Below are 20,012 nucleotides of genomic sequence, written 5' to 3'. Positions count from 1 at the left end.
TCCTCTGACATGCACTGTCAACTGTGGGACCTTATATAGACAGGTGTGTGCCTTTCCAAATCATGTCCAATCAATTGAATTTACCACAAGTGGACTCCAATCAAGTTGTAGAAACATCTCAAGGATGATCAATGGAAACAGGATGCACCTGAGTTTAATTTGAGTCTCATAGCAAAGGATCTGAATACTTATGTAAATAAGGTGTTTCTGTTTTCGTTTTTTGAAATAAATTTGCAATAATAAAAAAAAAAAAGTGTATTAGCTTAGTCATTATGGGGTATTGTGTGTAGATTGCTGAGGAATTTTCTTTTTGAACCCATTTTATAATAAGGCTGTAAAGTAACAAAATGTGTAAAAAGTCAGGGGGTCTGAATACTTTCCGAAGGCACTGTGTGTGAATACAGTGTTTTTATGTCCTGTGGTTAAAAAGATAAGATGAAAGATATAAAAATGTAATGTCATTTAAAGTAAACACAATGAGATGAAGCAGTGACGCGGGGAGCAGGACAACTGCACTCCACCCTGGCTTTTTACTTAACCACCAACATGGAACAGGACAACTGCACTCCACCCTGGCTTTTTACTTAACCACCAACATGGAACAGGACAACTGCACTCCACCCTGGCTTTTTACTTAACCACCAACATGGAACAGGACAACTGCACTTCACCCTGGCTTTTTACTTAACCACCAACATGGAACAGGACAACTGCACTCCACCCTGGCTTTTTACTTAACCACCAACATGGAACAGGACAACTGCACTCCACCCTGGCTTTTTACTTAACCACCAACATGGAACAGGACAACTGCACTCCACCCTGGCTTTTTACTTAACCACCAACATGGAACAGGACAACTGCACTCCACCCTGGCTTTTTACTTAACCACCAACATGGAACAGGACAACTGCACTCCACCCTGGCTTTTTACTTAACCACCAACATGGAACAGGACAACTGCACTCCACCCTGGCTTTTTACTTAAACACCAACATGGAACAGGACAACTGCACTCCACCCTGGCTTTTTACTTAACCACCAACATGGAACAGGACAACTGCACTCCACCCTGGCTTTTTACTTAACCACCAACATGGAGCAGGACAACTGCACTCCACCCTGGCTTTTTACTTAACCACCAACATGGAACAGGACAACTGCACTCCACCCTGGCTTTTTACTTAACCACCAACATGGAACAGGACAACTGCACTCCACCCTGGCTTTTTACTTAACCACCAACATGGAACAGGACAACTGCACTCCACCCTGGCTTTTTACTTAACCACGAACATGGAACAGGACAACTGCACTCCACCCTGGCTTTTTACTTAACCACCAACATGGAACAGGACAACTGCACTCCACCCTGGCTTTTTACTTAACCACCAACATGGAACAGGACAACTGCACTCCACCCTGGCTTTTTACTTAACCACCAACATGGAACAGGACAACTGCACTCCACCCTGGCTTTTTACTTAACCACCAACATGGAACAGGACAACTGCACTCCACCCTGGCTTTTTACTTAACCACCAACATGGAACAGGACAACTGCACTCCACCCTGGCTTTTTACTTAACCACGAACATGGAACAGGACAACTGCACTCCACCCTGGCTTTTTACTTAACCACCAACATGGAACAGGACAGGACAGCGTCTGGACAAGAACACACAACGACATTAATGCAGACACAGGAACACACGGGGAAGCAGACAGTTATTGATAGGACAATCAACAAGGGGAAGGAGTCCAGGTGAGTCCAATGAGCGCTGCTGCGCATAATGAGCGCCAGACAGGGAGAGCGGGAGCAGGCGTGACATGAATGATGTCATAGGGTAGGATTGTGTGGGACCTTTTATTTTGAACCACAGAACGTTGAAACACACCGATTTGACATATTTCAGATATGTGAACAGATACAGAGCCTCAGAATTGAAAGATCCGGCCCCAGATAAGGAGCTACTTCCCTATAAAATACATTGTAACGTCAAATGGTATATTCAAGGGATCACCTTTACCTCTCTGCCTTTGTGCCTCAGTATGCTTGCTATTTACTCCATAATGGATGGCATTTTGTATAGATTAACCTGCGTAATGTAAACGCACATACAGTCATGTACCTGTGTCACCGTCATGTTCACAAAGTCATTATTCCCTAAAATGTACCCCTGTGCCCCAATTATCTACAAACCATCATTAAGGTTTTGTATGTCTGGATGTGTGTGTGTTGACCAGCCGTATGTCTGTATTCCAGCCATGCTATCTACTACTCTATAATGGGTGCGGTGGTGTTGGTAGCAGCCTACATGCAGGTGGCCTTCTGGACCCTGGCGGCAGGCAGGCAGGTCAAACGCCTCAGGAAGCTCTTCTTCCACTGCATCATGCAGCAGGAGATCGGCTGGTTCGACGTCAACGAGACGGGAGAACTCAACACCCGCCTAACAGAGTGAGGAGATACCTATAGGAATGGATTGGCGTTTATAGGGGAAGGTGTTTTACATTGATACCATCTGGATGTAGCTTCAGGGTTTAAACAGCCCTGTTCAATCAAATATGGGGAGTGTGTGTATCTATGTGTGTGAGTGTATGCATGTGTGTTTATGTGAGTGTGTGTGTGTGTGTATGTATGTGTGTGTGTGTGTATGTGTTTTATTCTGTATTTCCTCCCCTCCACAGTGACATCTATAAGATCAACGAGGGGATAGGTGACAAGGTGGGCATGTTGATCCAGTCCTTCACCACCTTCGTTGCTTCCTTCGTCATCGGCTTCAGCAAAGGATGGAAGCTCACCCTTGTCATCCTGGCTGTCAGCCCTGTGCTGGGCTTCTCTGCTTTTATATTCAGCAAGGTGGGCCTCACACACACACACACACACACACACACACACACACATCCCCGTGCATGTGTGAAAGTGCACACACATGCGCGCGCACACACACACACACCTCTGTCTTTCTCCGTTGTGTGTCTCTAGGTACTGACGTCCTTCACATCCCTGGAGCAGAGTGCTTATGCTAAAGCTGGAGCCGTGGCTGAGGAGGTGATCTCTTCTGTCAGAACAGTCTTCGCTTTCGGTGGACAACAGAAGGAGATAACCAGGTGTGTGTGAGAGAGAGAGCGGGGGTAGAATGGAGACATTTTGCTAATGTTAAAGGAGCGGTAACTAAGGCAACAGACGGGTCACCAGGATAATGTTCCTAAAGGACTTGTTGCTGCTGTGAAGACCATTAGCCTGAGCAGTCAGTAGTTGTTATTGTTCTATAAGTGGATAGACCAGTCGACACCACTCTGTATAAAACCATCAGTGAGGAGGACAATTCGATTAGTGTGGTGTGTTTGTATATGTATACCATCTCTCTCTCTCTCTCTCTCTCTCTCTCATTCCCTCTGTCTCTCTGTGTTTTTCTCTCTCTTTCAATTCATGTGCGTTTCTGTGTGTGTGTGTTGTTTTGTACCACAGGTACGAGAAAAACCTGGAGGATGCTAAGAACATGGGGATCCGTAAAGCCATCTCTGCTAACATCGCCATGGGCTTCACCTTCCTGATGATCTATCTGTCCTACGCTCTGTCCTTCTGGTACGGCAGCACACTCATCCTATCTGGAGAATACACCATTGGAACTGTCCTCACCGTGAGTACACACACACACACACACACACACACACACACACACACACACACAAGCACACACAGTCTTGTATAACTAAGCTAGCTAGACACGATTCAGTCCCATTCAAAATCTTATTTTCCCTAACCCCTAGCCCTAACCTTAACCCCAAAACCTAACATTAACTCTAACCCTAGCTCCTAACCCTAGAATTAACCCTAGCTCCTAACTCTAGAATTAACCCTAGCTCCTAACCCTAGCTCCTAACCCTAGAATTAATCCTAGCTCCTAACCCTAACACCCTAACACTAATTCTAACCTTAACCCTAAACCCCACTTGAAATAACATTTGAACTTGTAGGGACTAATTTGTGTTTGTTTACTATAGTTACACACACACACACACACACACACACACACACACACACACACACACACACACACACACACACACACACTGATGTTTATTTGTGTCCTGTAGGTGTTCTTCACAGTGTTGATCGGGGCGTTTGCCATGGGACAGACTTCTCCTAATGTCCAGGCCTTCGCCAGTGCCCGGGGAGCGGCACACAAAGTCTACAACATCATCGACAATGTGAGACACACACACACACACACACACACACACACACACACACACACACACACACACACACCCTCTCCACACACACACACACACACACACACACACACACACACACACACACACACACACACACACACACACACACACACACACACCCTCTCCTCACACACACACACACACACACACACACACACACACACACACACACACACACACACACACACACACACACACCCTCTCCTCACACACACACACACACACACACACACACACACACACACACACACACACACACACACACACACACACACACACACACACACACACACACACACACACACACACACACACACACACACACACACACACACACACTCTGGGCTGGTCAGGGTTAACACAGAGAAAAGCAACACTGTGGTTGTAGCAGAATGGACTGTTCTTAGTTCACTGTGTGTTTGTGAATGGTTCACGATTGTTAATGTTTCACGATGACTTGAGTTTACAACGCACAGTCAGACAGACAGAGCTGCTCTTACCATGCTTACATACAGTATATACACACTGGGGAGCGTGGTTGAATATGAATACTCTGACCAACAAAATGTTGTGTTGCAAAACTAACTTTTTACTATCAAGAGAAATCAAAGTTACATTCTTTGAACTCTCCCCCCAATCACACACACACACACTCACACACACAAACAAATACACACACACACCAAAGACAAAAACAAGGGGAAACTGTGGAAGGGTGAGGTACCCAGGGGAACTTACATATTGTAAGATCTGAGAGAGAGAGAGAGAGAGAGAGAGAGATAGAGAGACTGCCACAAACATACACACACACACTAATACACACTGTAACAGACAGGCACACACACGTACTGTTCATGCTCTGTAACACGAAAACTAGTGTAAATAAACAGGGCTGAAACTAACACGTAGATAAACCTGCCCTCTGGCTAACACTCTTCCTCCTATTGTCCCTCTGAGAGGGGAGAGAGAAGTGGGGGACTCATAGAGAGAGGTACGGGACTCAGAGAGATGGGAGAGAGAGGCAGGGGACTCACAGACAAAGGGGAGAGAGAGGCAGGGGACTCATCGAGAGAGAGGAAAGAGAGGCGGGGGACTCATAGAGAGAGGGCAGAGAGAGGCAGGGGACTCATAGAGAGAGGGGAGAGAGAGGCGGGGGACTCATAGAGAGAGGTGGGGGACTCATAGAAAGAGGCAGGGGACTCATAGAGGGAGGGGAGAGAGAGACGGGGGACTCATAGAAAGTGGGGAGAGAGAGGCAGGGGACTCATAGAGGGAGGGGAGAGAGTGGCGGGGGACTCATAGAGGGAGGGGAGAGAGAGGCGGGGGACTCATAGAGAGAGGGCAGAGAGAGGCAGGGGACTCAGAGGGAGGGGAGAGAGAGGCGGGGGACTCATAGAGAGAGATGGGGCTCAGAGAGATAGGAGAGAGAGGCAGGGGACTCATAGAGGGAGGGGAGAGAGAGGCGGGGGACTCATAGAGAGAGGTGGGGGACTCAGAGAGATGGGAGAGAGAGGCAGGGGACTCATAGAGAGAGGGCAGAGAGAGGCGGGGGACTCATAGAGGGAGGGGGGAGAGAGGCAGGGGACTCACAGACAAAGGGGAGAGAGAGGCAGGGGACTCATCGAGAGAGGGGAAAGAGAGGCGGGGGGGGACTCATAGAGGGAGGGAGGCCTGATGGAAAGAACGAGGGTGGAGAGAGGGGACTGAAAGAGGGGGCGTAGAGAGCAGGAGGCTAAAGCACAGTCCCCAATCACCAATCACCACACTCCCACCAGAATCAATCCTTTCTGATTCGGCCCACCATTTTAGCTGCGGGCTGCTCTGAATGGGGCCTTGAATTCCAGCTGGAATTACTGTCTACTTATATAATGTCTATGGTGTGAATGGGGAAACTGTTGGGACTCTGTAGAGCGCTTAACACACAGTAGAATAACACATCTTTCCCCACTGAGCAGTCAGGAATACAGGGAGTCTTCAGAAGGGGATGTTTATGCTGCTGTATAAACCAGGCCTCTGTGTCTGTGTGTGTTTATGCTGCTGTATAAACCAGGATACTCTTCTCACGCACCATATTGGTTGAAAAATGGTTACCGGCAGTATAATAGTCCTGTAGTATTTTATGGTATCATTTATGTGTCCAGTAATAGTATTAGTTGGTGACCTGCTTGAATGTTCACATCTACATGTTTATGTTCTTAGTCTCACTGCTGTTGTTGTTTGTCTGTTCAGAAACCCCACATCAACAGCTACTCAGACCACGGCCACAAGCCTGATGTCATCAAAGGAAACATAGAGTTTAACAACATCCATTTCACCTACCCCTCACGACCCAACGTCAAAGTATGTGCTGCCTTCTTTACGTGTGTGTGTTGATGTCCAGTAGATGTTTGTAGATGTTAAACGGTGTGTTTCTGTGTGTGTCTCTTTGTAGGTGTTGAATGGAATGTCTCTGAGCGTGCGTAGTGGCCAGACCATAGCTCTGGTAGGCAGTAGTGGCTGTGGGAAGAGCACCACCGTTCAGCTGCTGCAGCGGTTCTATGATCCACAAGATGGATCAGTGAGTATCATGGAACACACACACACACACACACACAGTATCTGTTCTGTAACTATGCCCTCTGTGTTCTGTAGGTGTGTGTAGATGGTCATGACGTGCGCTCCCTGAACGTGCGCTTCCTGAGAGAGATGATTGGCGTTGTCAGTCAGGAGCCCATCCTGTTTGCTACCACCATCGCTGAGAACATCCGCTACGGACGACCTGACGTCACACATCAGGAGATAGAACAGGCTGCTAGGGAGGCCAACGCCTACGACTTCATCATGACACTACCTGATGTATGTTACTGTGTCTGTCTGTGTCTGTCTGTGTATGTTACTGTGTGTGTGTGTCTGTCTGTCTGTGAGTGTGGTGTGAGTGTCTGTCTGTCTGTGTGTGTGTGTGTCTGTCTGTCCGTGAGTGTGGTTTGTTTGTGTGTGTGTGTGTGTGTGTGTGTGTAGTAGAAGTAGTAGTAGTTGTAGTAGTAGTAGTACTATAACTAATGCTAGATAATGATTGATTACAGTATATTGATAATATTGTTTCTGTTGAGCAGAAGTTTGAGACTCTAGTTGGAGACAGAGGAACCCAGATGAGTGGAGGACAGAAACAGAGGATCGCTATCGCACGCGCTCTCGTACGCAACCCCAAGATCCTCTTGTTGGATGAGGCTACCTCAGCCCTCGACGCCGAGAGTGAGACCATCGTACAGGCTGCTTTGGACAAGGTAGAGGACACACAGACAGACAGACACACACACACATGCACCCTTTGCACCAGTTTATCAACATCTACTAAACATGGCTATGCCCCTCTCTTCCCTCCCTTTCACTCCCCCTTCACCTTCCTCCCTCCCTCCCCCTCCAGGTGAGACAGGGTCGTACTACCATCGTGGTGGCCCATCGTCTGTCTACTATCCGTAATGCTGATGTCATCGCAGGCTTCCAGAAGGGAGAGATTGTAGAGCTGGGAACACACAGCCAACTGATGGAAAAAGAAGGAGTCTACCACACACTGGTCACCATGCAGGTAACACACACACACACCCTCCTCACACATCTTGCATCTACGTCACCATTTAGGTAACAGCGTTATCAAAACAGTGTCACACACACGCCACATAACAAACAAATACACACATTTGACTCTATATTCTATTCTGTTGTGTTCTTCCAGACGTTTAAGAGTCCTGAGGAGGGCGAGGAGGCTGTGGAGGAGCAGGTTCTGGAGGAGAAGAGTCCGTCAGTGACGCCGTTCTCAGAGACCACCCTCATCAGGAGGAAATCTACCAAGGGATCGTCCTTCGTCGGCTCAGAGAAAGGAGACAAGGACAAGACTGAAGTGGAAGAAGAGGTAAGGCTATGGAGCTAGAGGTACTACCTAGAAGGGATATTCCCATTTTAATCCAGGATCAGTGGTGGACACACTGTGGGACATAATTGTTGTACCATTTGGAATGTTTCTGATGATTTCCCTCTCTTCTCTCTCTCCTTCCTTTCTCTCTTCTCTCTCCTTCCTTTCTCTGTCTTCTCTCTCTCTCTCTCCTTCCTTTCTCTATCTTCTCTTTCTCTCTCCTTCCTTTCTTTCTCTATCTTCTCTCTCTCTCCTTCCTCTCACTCTCTTTCTCTCTCTCTTCTCTCTCTCTGTCTTCTCTATCTCCCCAGGATGAGGAGATTCCTCCTGTGTCGTTTCTGAAGGTGTTGAAGCTGAACCTTCCTGAGTGGCCCTATATGGTGGTTGGTGTGATCTGTGCCACTATCAACGGGGGCATGCAGCCTTTCTTTGCTGTCATCTTCTCTAAAATCATCGCTGTATGTTAAATATCAGTTAATACCAGATATCATCATTCTATGTTTACTCATTTATTTCAGTTTATTCATCTTCTTCTCATTACTGAAAGTTGAATTAGTCATATTCCATCAAAAAGCATCACCTCAGATGATCATGTTTGTGTTGTTGTCATGTTTCAGGTGTTTGCAGAGCAAGACCAGGAACTAGTTAGACAACGCTCCTCGTTCTACTCTATCATGTTCGCCCTCATTGGAGTCGTCTCCTTCATAACCATGTTCCTGCAGGTACGCACACACCTCACCCAATGAAAAATAATATGACGAATGAGCGACAGAATGTGGGAGGGGCTTAGGTTTGTATCTATCCTACAGCAGGTCAGTGGTCCCTAATGTATTTCTATTGATCGACAGCATCTTGAAATTTTACTTACTATGACTGTGATACGTGGTTGTCTTCTCTCCAGGGATTCTGTTTTGGGAAGGCCGGGGAGATTCTGACCATGAAGCTGAGACTGATGGCCTTTAAAGCCATGATGAGACAGGCAAGACAGTTTATTTAGGCTTATAGGGTGTTTAATAAAGGTGAGACAGTTTATTTAGGCTTATAGGGTGTTTTATAAAGGTAAGACAGTTTATTTAGGCCTATAGAGTGTTTAATAAAGGTGTTTATTTAGGCCTATAGAGTGTTTAATAAAGGTGTTTATTTAGGCTTATAGGGTGTTTTATAAAGGTAAGACAGTTTATTTAGGCTTATGGGGTGTTTAATAAAGGTGTTTATTTAGGCCTATAGAGTGTTTAATAAAGGTGTTTATTTAGGCTTATAGAGTGTTTAATAAAGGTAAGACAGTTTATTTAGGCCTATATAGTGTTTAATAAAGGTAAGACTGTTTATTTAGGCCTATATAGTGTTTAATAAAGGTGTTTATTTAGGCTTATAGAGTGTTTAATAAAGGTGTTTATTTAGGCCTATATAGTGTTTAATAAAGGTAAGACTGTTTATTTAGGGCTATATAGTGTTTAATAAAGGTAATATAAGGTGTATTTAGTCTTATATAGGTTATAGGGCTTATGGAGTGTTTATAAAGGCTCAAATAGGTTATAGAGACATTTTGAACATGTAACTATCTTTGTTCTCCTGTAGGAGTTGGGCTGGTATGACAGTCACAAGAACAGTGTTGGAGCTCTCACCACTAGACTGGCTACAGATGCAGCACAAGTACAGGGGGTAAGTAGTAAGTACACACATGAACACACACACACACACACACACACACACACACACACACACACACACACACACACACACACACACACACACACACACACACACACACACACACACACACACACACACACACACTAACCCTCCCTCCCTCTCCAGGCTACAGGAGTGCGTTTGGCCACTCTGGCCCAGAACGTGGCTAACCTGGGCACCAGTCTGATCATCTCGTTTGTGTACGGCTGGCAGCTGACTCTTCTCATCCTGTGTGTGGTACCTGTCATGGCTGTAGCTGGAGGCATACAGATGAAGATGCTCTCTGGTCACGCTGTCAAAGACAAGAAAGAGCTAGAACAGGCTGGCAAGGTACACAACCACTCACACACACTTTCTTATTCACTCTCTTCATAGCTCCCAAAATTTGCAACAGTGAATGTTCTTCTCTCGAGTCTAACCAGTGTGTGTGTGTCAGATTGCCACAGAGGCCATAGAGAACATCCGTACGGTGGCATCTCTCACCAGAGAGCAGAAGTTTGAGTCTCTGTACCAGGAGAACCTCATAGTGCCTTACAAGTACGTGTGCTACAAAGTTTACAATTTCCATTATAAAAAGTCCTAGTCAATGCTGTGTTTTTAATGTGTCAACAGTGTCAGTCTTGTAAATGTACTATATTACTTTTGTTTATGTAATCACCCCTCTCTTTAATCTCTCTCTCTCTCTTCCTCTGTAGGAACTCTCAGAAGAAGGCCCATGTGTATGGCATCACATTCTCCTTCTCTCAGGCCATGATCTACTTTGCCTATGCAGGCTGCTTCCGCTTCGGAGCCTGGCTCATAGAGGAAGGCATCATGACCTTTGAAAATGTATTCCTGTGAGTACAGCAGCTACCTTTGATTGGGTTACTTCAGTCATGTGTCCATGTTCACAACTGTCCTTATAGCCTTTTCCTATGTGACTATAAGGCCATGTTGGAACGACTCAATTGCTTCCCTAATATGGGTTCTTGGTGGACACAGGAACAGTAGTGTGCCGATTTGTGTATACATTGTACAATACAGCTCAGGTACAGTAGTGGAGGATGTGTGTGTACATTGTACAGCTCAGGTATAGTAGAACACACCCCGGCCCAGCTCATCTAGGCCTGACAGGAATGTCCAGTATTACAGTGGTCAAAGGTGGTTGTGGTTAATCATTACCTAACTGGGAAGTGTGTTGGAGGTCAACGCTGATCTAGGGACTCATCACCGTAGCAACAATGGCCATATAGCCATGACATGTCTAACATGTGACCCATATAAATGGATGTTATAGAGTAGATATCACGACCAAAGGCTTAGATAACATTTTATTTGAAAAGGTGTACATAAGGCAGTCATGACACTGTCATAACAGCAACATAATGTCTGTCATACACAGATGTTACTATTGTCATTAAAGCGGCAATATGCAACTTTTTTGCCGACCCAACCAGATCTGTCATTCTCATTGAAAGCAAGTCTAAGAAGCGGTAGGTATGTTCTATTTTCTCTATTTCTATGCATTCATTTTTTTAAAGTTTATTTTTTGCGTCTTTTACTTTCGTTTTTTTTTACACCAGCTTCAAACACCTGAAAATACCATATTTTGGGTTATGTAAAATATATTTCCCAGAGGTTTAGATGGTACAATGATTCTCTTCTACTTGTTTTGTCACGTAAACTAAAATTAGAATTTTAGCAACCAGGAAATGGCAGAGCATTTCCTACATATTGCACCTTTAAAGTGTCATGCGGTTGTATTGTCACTTTCAATGTGAGGTTCAAATTTCTCTGGCATGACTTCAAGATAATTTAAGTTGAACCTAAATTAGACTTTAGCGAGCTTGATACAATAGAATCCGAGCTTGATACACTGTTTTAGCATTTGTGACGCAAAACCAATGCTAATTTTTTCATGCTTCATGTCCAAATCATAGCATCTTAAATTGATTGTGTAACTCGATGCAGTTATTTATCGCTTTTCATTACAGTGTTATCTCAAAGCTCTACATGGGCAAATCATTTGAATCAAGGCAGGAAATAGCAAAAGTAGGCTAGGTGCTGAAATACTTTTCAGTTTAGGACTATGATAAATAGTGTGTAGAAATGTGTTTTAAAGTCTCCAATTGATGTAGCGGCTCTCAGATGGTCAGGGAGAGCATTCCATAGGCGAGGGGCATCGGAGCAGGAGACTCGGTCCCCCGTAGTACAGAGACGTGCCCTGGGGACTTGAAGTGGTGATTTGGACATTGATTTGAACATGAAGCTCGTAAATATAATATCGGTAACATTGACTTGCATTGGATTTGTGCCACGAATGCTAAAATGTTACCATTTGGAAACAGTGGCCGGGTAAACAAAACCAAAGCAGCCCATAGACTGCTTACAGGGTAAGGAAACCAATATGTCATTATGAACTTTGGGTGAACTATCCCTTTAAGATACATGTTAGATAGAGAGAAACCTGTTCTCTCTGTCTCGCTCTCCAGGGTGATCTCTGCAGTGTGAACTATCTCTTTAAGATACATTATATATACACTGCTCAAAAAAATAAAGGGAACACTTAAACAACACAATGTAACTCCAAGTCAATCACACTTCTGTGAAATCAAACTGTCCACGTAGGAAGCAACACTGATTGACAATACATTTCACATGCTGTTGTGCAAATGGAATAGACAACAGGTGGAAATTATAGGCAATTAGCAAGACACCCCCAATAAAGGAGTGGTTCTGCAGGTGGTGACCACAGACCACTTCTCAGTTCCTATGCTTCCTGGCTGATGTTTTGGTCACTTTTGAATGCTGGCGGTGCTTTCACTCTAGTGGTAGCATGAGACGGAGTCTACAACTCACACAAGTGGCTCAGGTAGTGCAGCTCATCCAGGATGGCACATCAATGTGAGCTGTGGCAAGAAGGTTTGCTGTGTCTGTCAGCGTAGTGTCCAGAGCATGGAGGTGCTACCAGGAGACAGGCCAGTACATCAGGAGACGTGGAGGAGGCCGTAGGAGGGCAACAACCCAGCAGCAGGACCGCTACCTCTGCCTTTGTACAAGGAGGAGCAGGAGGAGCACTGCCAGAGCCCTGCAAAATGACCTCCAGCAGGCCACAAATGTGCATGTGTCTGCTCAAACGGTCAGAAACAGACTCCATGAGGGTGGTATGAGGTCCCGACGTCCACAGGTGGGGGTTGTGCTTACAGCTCAACACCGTGCAGGACGTTTGGCATTTGCCAGAGAACACCAAGATTGGCAAATTCGCCACTGGCGCCCTGTGCTCTTCACAGATGAAAGTAGGTTCACACTGAGCACATGTGACAGACGTGACAGAGTCGTGAGACGCCGTGGAGAACATTCTGCTGCCTGCAACATCCTCCAGCATGACCGGTTTGGCGGTGGGTCAGTCATGGTGTGGGGTGGCATTTCTTTGGGGGGCCGCACAGCCCTCCATGTGCTCGCCAGAGGTAGCCTGACTGCCATTAGGTACCGAGATGAGATCCTCAGACCCCTTGTGAGACCATATGCTGGTGCGGTTGGCCCTGGGTTCCTCCTAATGCAAGACAATGCTAGACCTCATGTGGCTGGAGTGTGTCAGCAGTTCCTGCAAGAGGAAGGCATTGATGCTATGGACTGGCCAGCCCGTTCCTCAGACCTGAATCCAATTGAGCACATCTGGGACATCATGTCTCGCTCCATCCACCAACAGACCACAGACTGACCAGGAGTTGGCTGTCCAGGAGTTGGCGGATGCTTTATTCCAGGTCTGGGAAGAGATCCCTCAGAAGACCATCCGCCACCTCATCAGGAGCATGCCCAGGCGTTGTAGGGAGGTCATACAGGCACATGGAGCCCACACACACTACTGAGCCTCATTTTGACTTGTTTTAAGGACATTACATCAAAGTTGGATCAGCCTGTAGTGTGGTTTTCCACTTTAATTTTGAGTGTGACTCCAAATCCAGACCTCCATGGGTTGATAAATTTGATTTCCATTGATAATTTTTGTGTGATTTTGTTGTCAACACATTCAACTATGTAAAGAAAATTTCATTCATTCAGATCTAGGATGACCTGCTCCAAAAAATTATGTGGACACCCCTTCAAATTAGTGGATTTGGCTATTTTAGCCACACCCGTTGCTGACAGGTTTATAAAATCGAGCACAAACCATGCAATCTCAATAGAAAAACATTGGCTGTAGAACGGCCTTACTGAAAAGCTCAGTGACTTTCAACATGGCACCGTCATAGGAGGCCATCTTTCCAACAAGTCAGTTCGTCAAATTTCTGCCCTGCTAGAGCTGCTCCAGTCAACTGTAAGTGCTGTTATTGTAATGTGGAAACGTTTAGGAGCAACAACGGCTCTGCTGCGAAGTGGTAGGCCACACAAGCTCACAGAATGGAACCGCCGAGTGCAACCGCAAAATCGTTTGTCCTCGGTTACAACCCTCACTACCGAGTTCCAAACTGCCTCTGGAAGCAACGTCAGCACAATAACTGTTCGTCGGGAGCTTCATGAAATGGGTTTCCATAGCTGAGCAGCCGCACACAAGCCTAAGATCACCATGCACAATGCCAAGCGTCGGCTGGAGTGGTGTAAAGCTCGCCACCATTGGACTCTGGAGCAGTGGAAAATCGTTCTCTGGAGTGATGAATCACGCTTCACCATCTGGCAGTCTGGGTTTGGCAGATGCCAGGAGAATGCTACCTGCCCCAATGCATAGTGCCAACTTTAGGAGGTGGCCTGGAGCTGTTTTTCATGGTTCGGGCTAGGCTCCTTAGTTCCAGTGAAGGGAAATCTTAACGCTACAGCATACAATGACATTTTAGAAGATTCTATTCTTCCAACTTTGTGGCAACAGTTTGAGGAAGGCCCTTTCCTGTTTCAGCATGACAATGCCCCCGTGCACAAATTGAGGTCCATACAGAAATGGTTGGTCGAGAACAGTGTGGAGGAACTTCACTGGCCTGCACAGAGCCCTGACCTCAACCCCATCGAACACCAATGGGATGAATTGGAACGCCATTGGGTCATGTGATGGTTACAAGCTAAAAAAACTTATTTGGCACTATATAGAACCATTTGTTTTTAGTGTATAACCTGTTCTCTGTCTCTCTCTCTCTCCAGGGTGATCTCTGCAGTATGAACTATCCCTTTAAGATACATGTTAGATAGATCGTAACCTGTTCTGTGTCTCTCTCTCTCTCCAGGGTGATCTCTGCAGTATGAACTATCCCTTTAAGATACATGTTAGATAGATCGTAACTTGTTCTCTCTGTCTCTCTCTCTAAAGGGTGATCTCTGCAGTATGAACTATCCCTTTAAGATACATTTAGATAGATCGTAACTTGTTCTCTCTGTCTCTCTCTCTAAAGGGTGATCTCTGCAGTGCTGTACGGAGCCATGGCAGTAGGAGAGGCCAACTCCTTCACGCCTAACTATGCCAAAGCCAAGATATCAGCATCTCACCTTATGTTCCTTATCAACAGAGAACCTGCCATAGACAACTGCTCACAGGAGGGAGAAACACCGGTACACACACACACGCACGCACGCACGCACGCACGTACGCACGCACGCACACACACACACACACACACACACACACACACACACACACACACACACACACACACACACACACACACACACACACACACACACACACACACACACACACACACACACACACACACACACACACACACACACACACACACACACACACACACACACCACACCCACCCACCCACCCACCCACCCAGTGGCTATCACAGTGGAGAGTTGTGGAGTGATTGTATAGTACATGCCAGGAGATTATTTCATGAAAGGATGTTCTTCTGCCTCCCTCTCTTCCCTCCAGGACCACTTTGATGGTAACGTGCGTTTCCAGGGAGTGAGGTTCAACTACCCGTCCCGTCCAGACCTTGCTGTCCTGCAGGGACTGGAGCTGAAGGTGCAGAAGGGCCAGACTCTAGCCCTGGTGGGCAGCAGTGGCTGTGGGAAGAGTACAACCATACAATTACTGGAGAGGTTCTACGACCCACTACAGGGCACAGTGGTGAGTACACACACACACACACGTTATGTTCCTCTATCCTCGTGGGGACCTAAAATTAATTTCCATTCAAAACCCTATTTTCCCTAACTCCTAACCCTTACCATAATCCGAACCCGAACCTAACTCCTAACACTAATTGTAACCCTAAACCTAACCCCTAAACTTAAAATAGCCTTTGTCCTGATGGGGATGTGGGAAATGTCCCATGAGGGAGAATTTTTGTTTTACTATCCTTATGGGGACTTTTGGGCATTTTAGGTCCCCACAAGGATAAAAGACCCAACCTACACACACACACAAACGTTTTCACACACATGTATACACACATTGATTATTAAAGCTATATGTACTGTATGTTTAATGACCACTGTCACCAGTCAGACAGTGAGATATTTGCTGGAATTTTTATATGCAAAAATACATGGAAACATAGAGCCCTCATGTGTCTCCATGTGTGACTGTGTAGAAATTCTCCTACTAAAACACGGTTCTATAATTACTGATTGACAGGCCAGGATGTTGACACTGTTGCTTCATAACGCTCTACTATACTGGCTCTACTGTACTGAGACCTTGTGGGTTATGATCCTGCTCAAAGTGCATTTGTGTGTTCATGTGGAGGTTATTGCCCTGCTAAGGCCACTGATAAAATGACAAACACTAGAGGATTATCCAACTTTGATGTTAACTCTTCCTCCTGCTCTTCTTCCTCAGATGTTGGACAACAGTGATGCTAAGAAGCTGAACATCCATTGGCTGAGGGCCCAGATGGGCATCGTATCCCAGGAGCCCGTGCTGTTTGACTGTAGTCTGGCAGAGAACATCGCCTACGGAGACAACACACGCAAAGTTACCATGGAGGAGATCCAGAGTGCTGCTAAAGCTGCCAACATACACAGCTTCATAGACGACCTGCCTCAGGTACACACTAATACTACTACTGTCACCACTACTACTACTACCACCAATACTACTACTGTCACCAAAACTACTATTACCACCAATACTACTACTGTCACCACTAATACTACTACTGTCACCAATACTACTACTACAACCACCAATACGACTACTGTCACCACTACTACTAACACTGTCACCAATACTACTACTGTCACCACTACTACTACTACTGTCACCACTACTACTACTACCACCAATACGACTACTGTCACCACTACTACTATTACCACCAATACTACTACTGTCACCACTACTACTACTACCACCAATACGACTACTGTCACCACTACTACTATTACCACCAATACTACTACTGTCACCACTACTACTACTACTACTGTCACCACTACTACTACTACCACCAATACGACTACTGTCACCACTACTACTACTACCACCAATACTACTACTACTACTGTCACCAATACTACTACTACTACCACCAATACGACTACTGTCACCACTACTACTACTACCACCAATACGACTACTACTACCACCAATACTACTACTGTCACCACTACTACTACTACTACTGTCACCAATACGACTACTACTACCACCAATATGACTACTGTCACCACTACTACTACTACCACCAATACTACTACTACCACCAATACTACTACTGTCACCACTACTACGACTACTGTCACCAATACTAATACTACTATTACTACTACGACTGTCACCAATACTAATACTACTACCACCAATACTACTACTGTCACCACTACTACGACTACTGTCACCAATACTAATACTACTATTACTACTACGACTGTCACCAATACTAATACTACTATTACTACTGTCACCAATACTACTACTACTGTCACCAATACTACTACTACAACCACCAATACGACTACTGTCACCACTACTACTATTACCACCAATACTACTACTGTCACCACTACTACTATTACCACCAATACTACTACTGTCACCACTAGTACTACTACTGTCACCACTACTACTACTACTACTGTCACCACTACTACTACTACCACCAATACGACTACTGTCACCACTACTACTATTACCACCAATACTACTACTGTCACCACTACTACTATTACCACCAATACTACTACTGTCACCACTACTACTACTACTGTCACCAATACTACTACTACCACCAATACGACTACTGTCACCACTACTACTACTACTACTGTCACCACTACTACTATTACCACCAATACTACTACTGTCACCACTACTACTACTACTACTACTGTCACCACTACTACGACTACTGTCACCAATACTAATACTACTATTACTACTATGACTGTCACCAATACTAATACTACTATTACTACTGTCACCAATACTACTACTACTGTCACCAATACTACTACTACAACCACCAATACGACTACTGTCACCACTACTACTACCACTGTCACCACTACTACTACTACTGTCACCACTACTACTACTACTACTGTCACCACTACTACTACTACCACCAATACGACTACTGTCACCACTACTACTATTACCACCAATACTACTACTGTCACCACTACTACTATTACCACCAATACTACTACTGTCACCACTACTACTACTACTGTCACCAATACTACTACTACTGTCACCACTACTACTACTACCACCAATACGACTACTGTCACCACTACTACTACTACCACCAATACGACTACTGTCACCACTACAACTACTACTACTGTCACCACTACTACTATTACCACCAATACTACTACTGTCACCACTACTACTACTACTGTCACCACTACTACTACTACCACCAATACGACTACTGTCACCACTACTACTACTACTACTACTGTCACCACTACTACTACTACCACCAATACTACTACTGTCACCAATACTACTACTACTACCACCAATACGACTACTTTCACCACTACTACTACTACCACCAATACGACTACTGTCACCACTACTACTACTACTACTACTGTCACCAATACGACTACTACTACCACCAATACGACTACTGTCACCACTACTACTACTACCACCAATACTACTACGGTCACCACTACTACTACTACTACCACCAATTACTACTACTGTCACCACTACTACAACTACTGTCACCAATACTAATACTACTATTACTACTACGGCTGTCACCAATACTAATACTACTATTACTACTGTCACCAATACTACTACTACTGTCACCAATACTACTACTACTATTACTACTACTACTACTGTCACCAATACTACTATTGCTACTACTGTCACCAATACTACTACCACTACTGTCACCATACCACTACTATTGCTACTACTGTCACCAATACTACTGTACTACTACTACTACTACTTCTACTACTGCTAATACTACTGTAAGCATCTTCTGCTTTTGTAAGTTTGGTTTCTTGAGATCTCTACATCAGCACCAATACCTTAATAGTGGCTGCATGGTCAGATAACCACAGACAAACTGATAGTGGTATCAGCTTCTCTCAGATGCCGTGCCAGAGATAACACTGCAGGTCATTACTGGAGTAATGTCGTCTTAGTGCTGTTCCCTGTGTAAGGGTGAACTGTCTTTCACTCTGAGGGCTTACCACCTGTAGGACTGAAAGAAGTTATGAACTGGTTTCACACACAGATTAAGCCTAGTCCCAGACTAAAAATAGATTTTAAATGGCCTACGTGTGTTAGTCCTGGTCTAGTTTTAGGCTGGGATTTGATGCAAGGCGCATTATAGAGCACTACACAGCCAACAATACGCCTTTCAAATACATTTTCCCCAGATGTTCACGGAGATCGCGTTCATGGGAAACGCTGCGCATGTCAGCTCAATCGTCAATTGAATCCCGGCCTTAATCTGTGTCCGTAAAACCAGCCCTAGGAGTTATGTCATGTGTGAGATGACGAGGATAATCTCTTTCTTTCCCTCCATCTCATCTTCCCTCCATCTCCCTGAGTAGAAGTATGACACCCAAGCTGGTGACAAGGGGACCCAGTTGTCAGGAGGGCAGAAGCAGCGTATAGCCATTGCAAGAGCCATCCTCCGCAACCCCAAAGTCCTGCTGCTGGATGAGGCCACCTCCGCACTGGACACAGAGAGCGAGAGGGTGTGTGTGTGTGTGTGTGTTTGTGTTCTGTTAAACTATATATATATATATATATATATATATATATATACAGTTGAAGTCGGAAGTT

At 45.2% G+C, this 20,012-nt stretch overlaps 1 protein-coding gene across 3 annotated transcripts in view; it reads left to right on the top strand.

Annotated features, from left to right (window-relative positions):
- LOC139420595 (ATP-dependent translocase ABCB1-like) overlaps window positions 1-20,012 on the top strand; it is a 30,273-nt gene that overhangs the window by 6,842 nt on the left and 3,419 nt on the right. For 2 of the 3 annotated variants that reach the window (XM_071170796.1, XM_071170788.1), the window contains exons 6-27: window positions 2,267-2,458; window positions 2,689-2,860; window positions 2,987-3,111; window positions 3,473-3,644; window positions 4,102-4,215; window positions 6,472-6,582; window positions 6,674-6,799; window positions 6,874-7,077; window positions 7,335-7,505; window positions 7,646-7,807; window positions 7,955-8,131; window positions 8,443-8,589; window positions 8,749-8,853; window positions 9,033-9,110; window positions 9,710-9,793; window positions 9,950-10,153; window positions 10,260-10,360; window positions 10,519-10,659; window positions 15,181-15,337; window positions 15,669-15,866; window positions 16,581-16,787; window positions 19,778-19,924. In XM_071170796.1, the coding sequence (XP_071026897.1) occupies window positions 2,267-2,458; window positions 2,689-2,860; window positions 2,987-3,111; window positions 3,473-3,644; window positions 4,102-4,215; window positions 6,472-6,582; window positions 6,674-6,799; window positions 6,874-7,077; window positions 7,335-7,505; window positions 7,646-7,807; window positions 7,955-8,131; window positions 8,443-8,589; window positions 8,749-8,853; window positions 9,033-9,110; window positions 9,710-9,793; window positions 9,950-10,153; window positions 10,260-10,360; window positions 10,519-10,659; window positions 15,181-15,337; window positions 15,669-15,866; window positions 16,581-16,787; window positions 19,778-19,924 (3,295 nt within the window). The remainder of the gene's footprint in view (window positions 1-2,266; window positions 2,459-2,688; window positions 2,861-2,986; window positions 3,112-3,472; window positions 3,645-4,101; window positions 4,216-6,471; window positions 6,583-6,673; window positions 6,800-6,873; window positions 7,078-7,334; window positions 7,506-7,645; window positions 7,808-7,954; window positions 8,132-8,442; window positions 8,590-8,748; window positions 8,854-9,032; window positions 9,111-9,709; window positions 9,794-9,949; window positions 10,154-10,259; window positions 10,361-10,518; window positions 10,660-15,180; window positions 15,338-15,668; window positions 15,867-16,580; window positions 16,788-19,777; window positions 19,925-20,012) is intronic. The other variant, XM_071170804.1, reaches the window with a different exon arrangement.

This window comes from Oncorhynchus clarkii, chromosome 2 (genome assembly GCF_045791955.1).
Source record: "Oncorhynchus clarkii lewisi isolate Uvic-CL-2024 chromosome 2, UVic_Ocla_1.0, whole genome shotgun sequence".
NCBI classification, from domain to species: domain Eukaryota; kingdom Metazoa; phylum Chordata; class Actinopteri; order Salmoniformes; family Salmonidae; genus Oncorhynchus; species Oncorhynchus clarkii.
The sequence above is the reverse complement of the archived record's forward strand: the minus strand, read 5'-3'. Positions and strand labels throughout refer to the sequence as shown.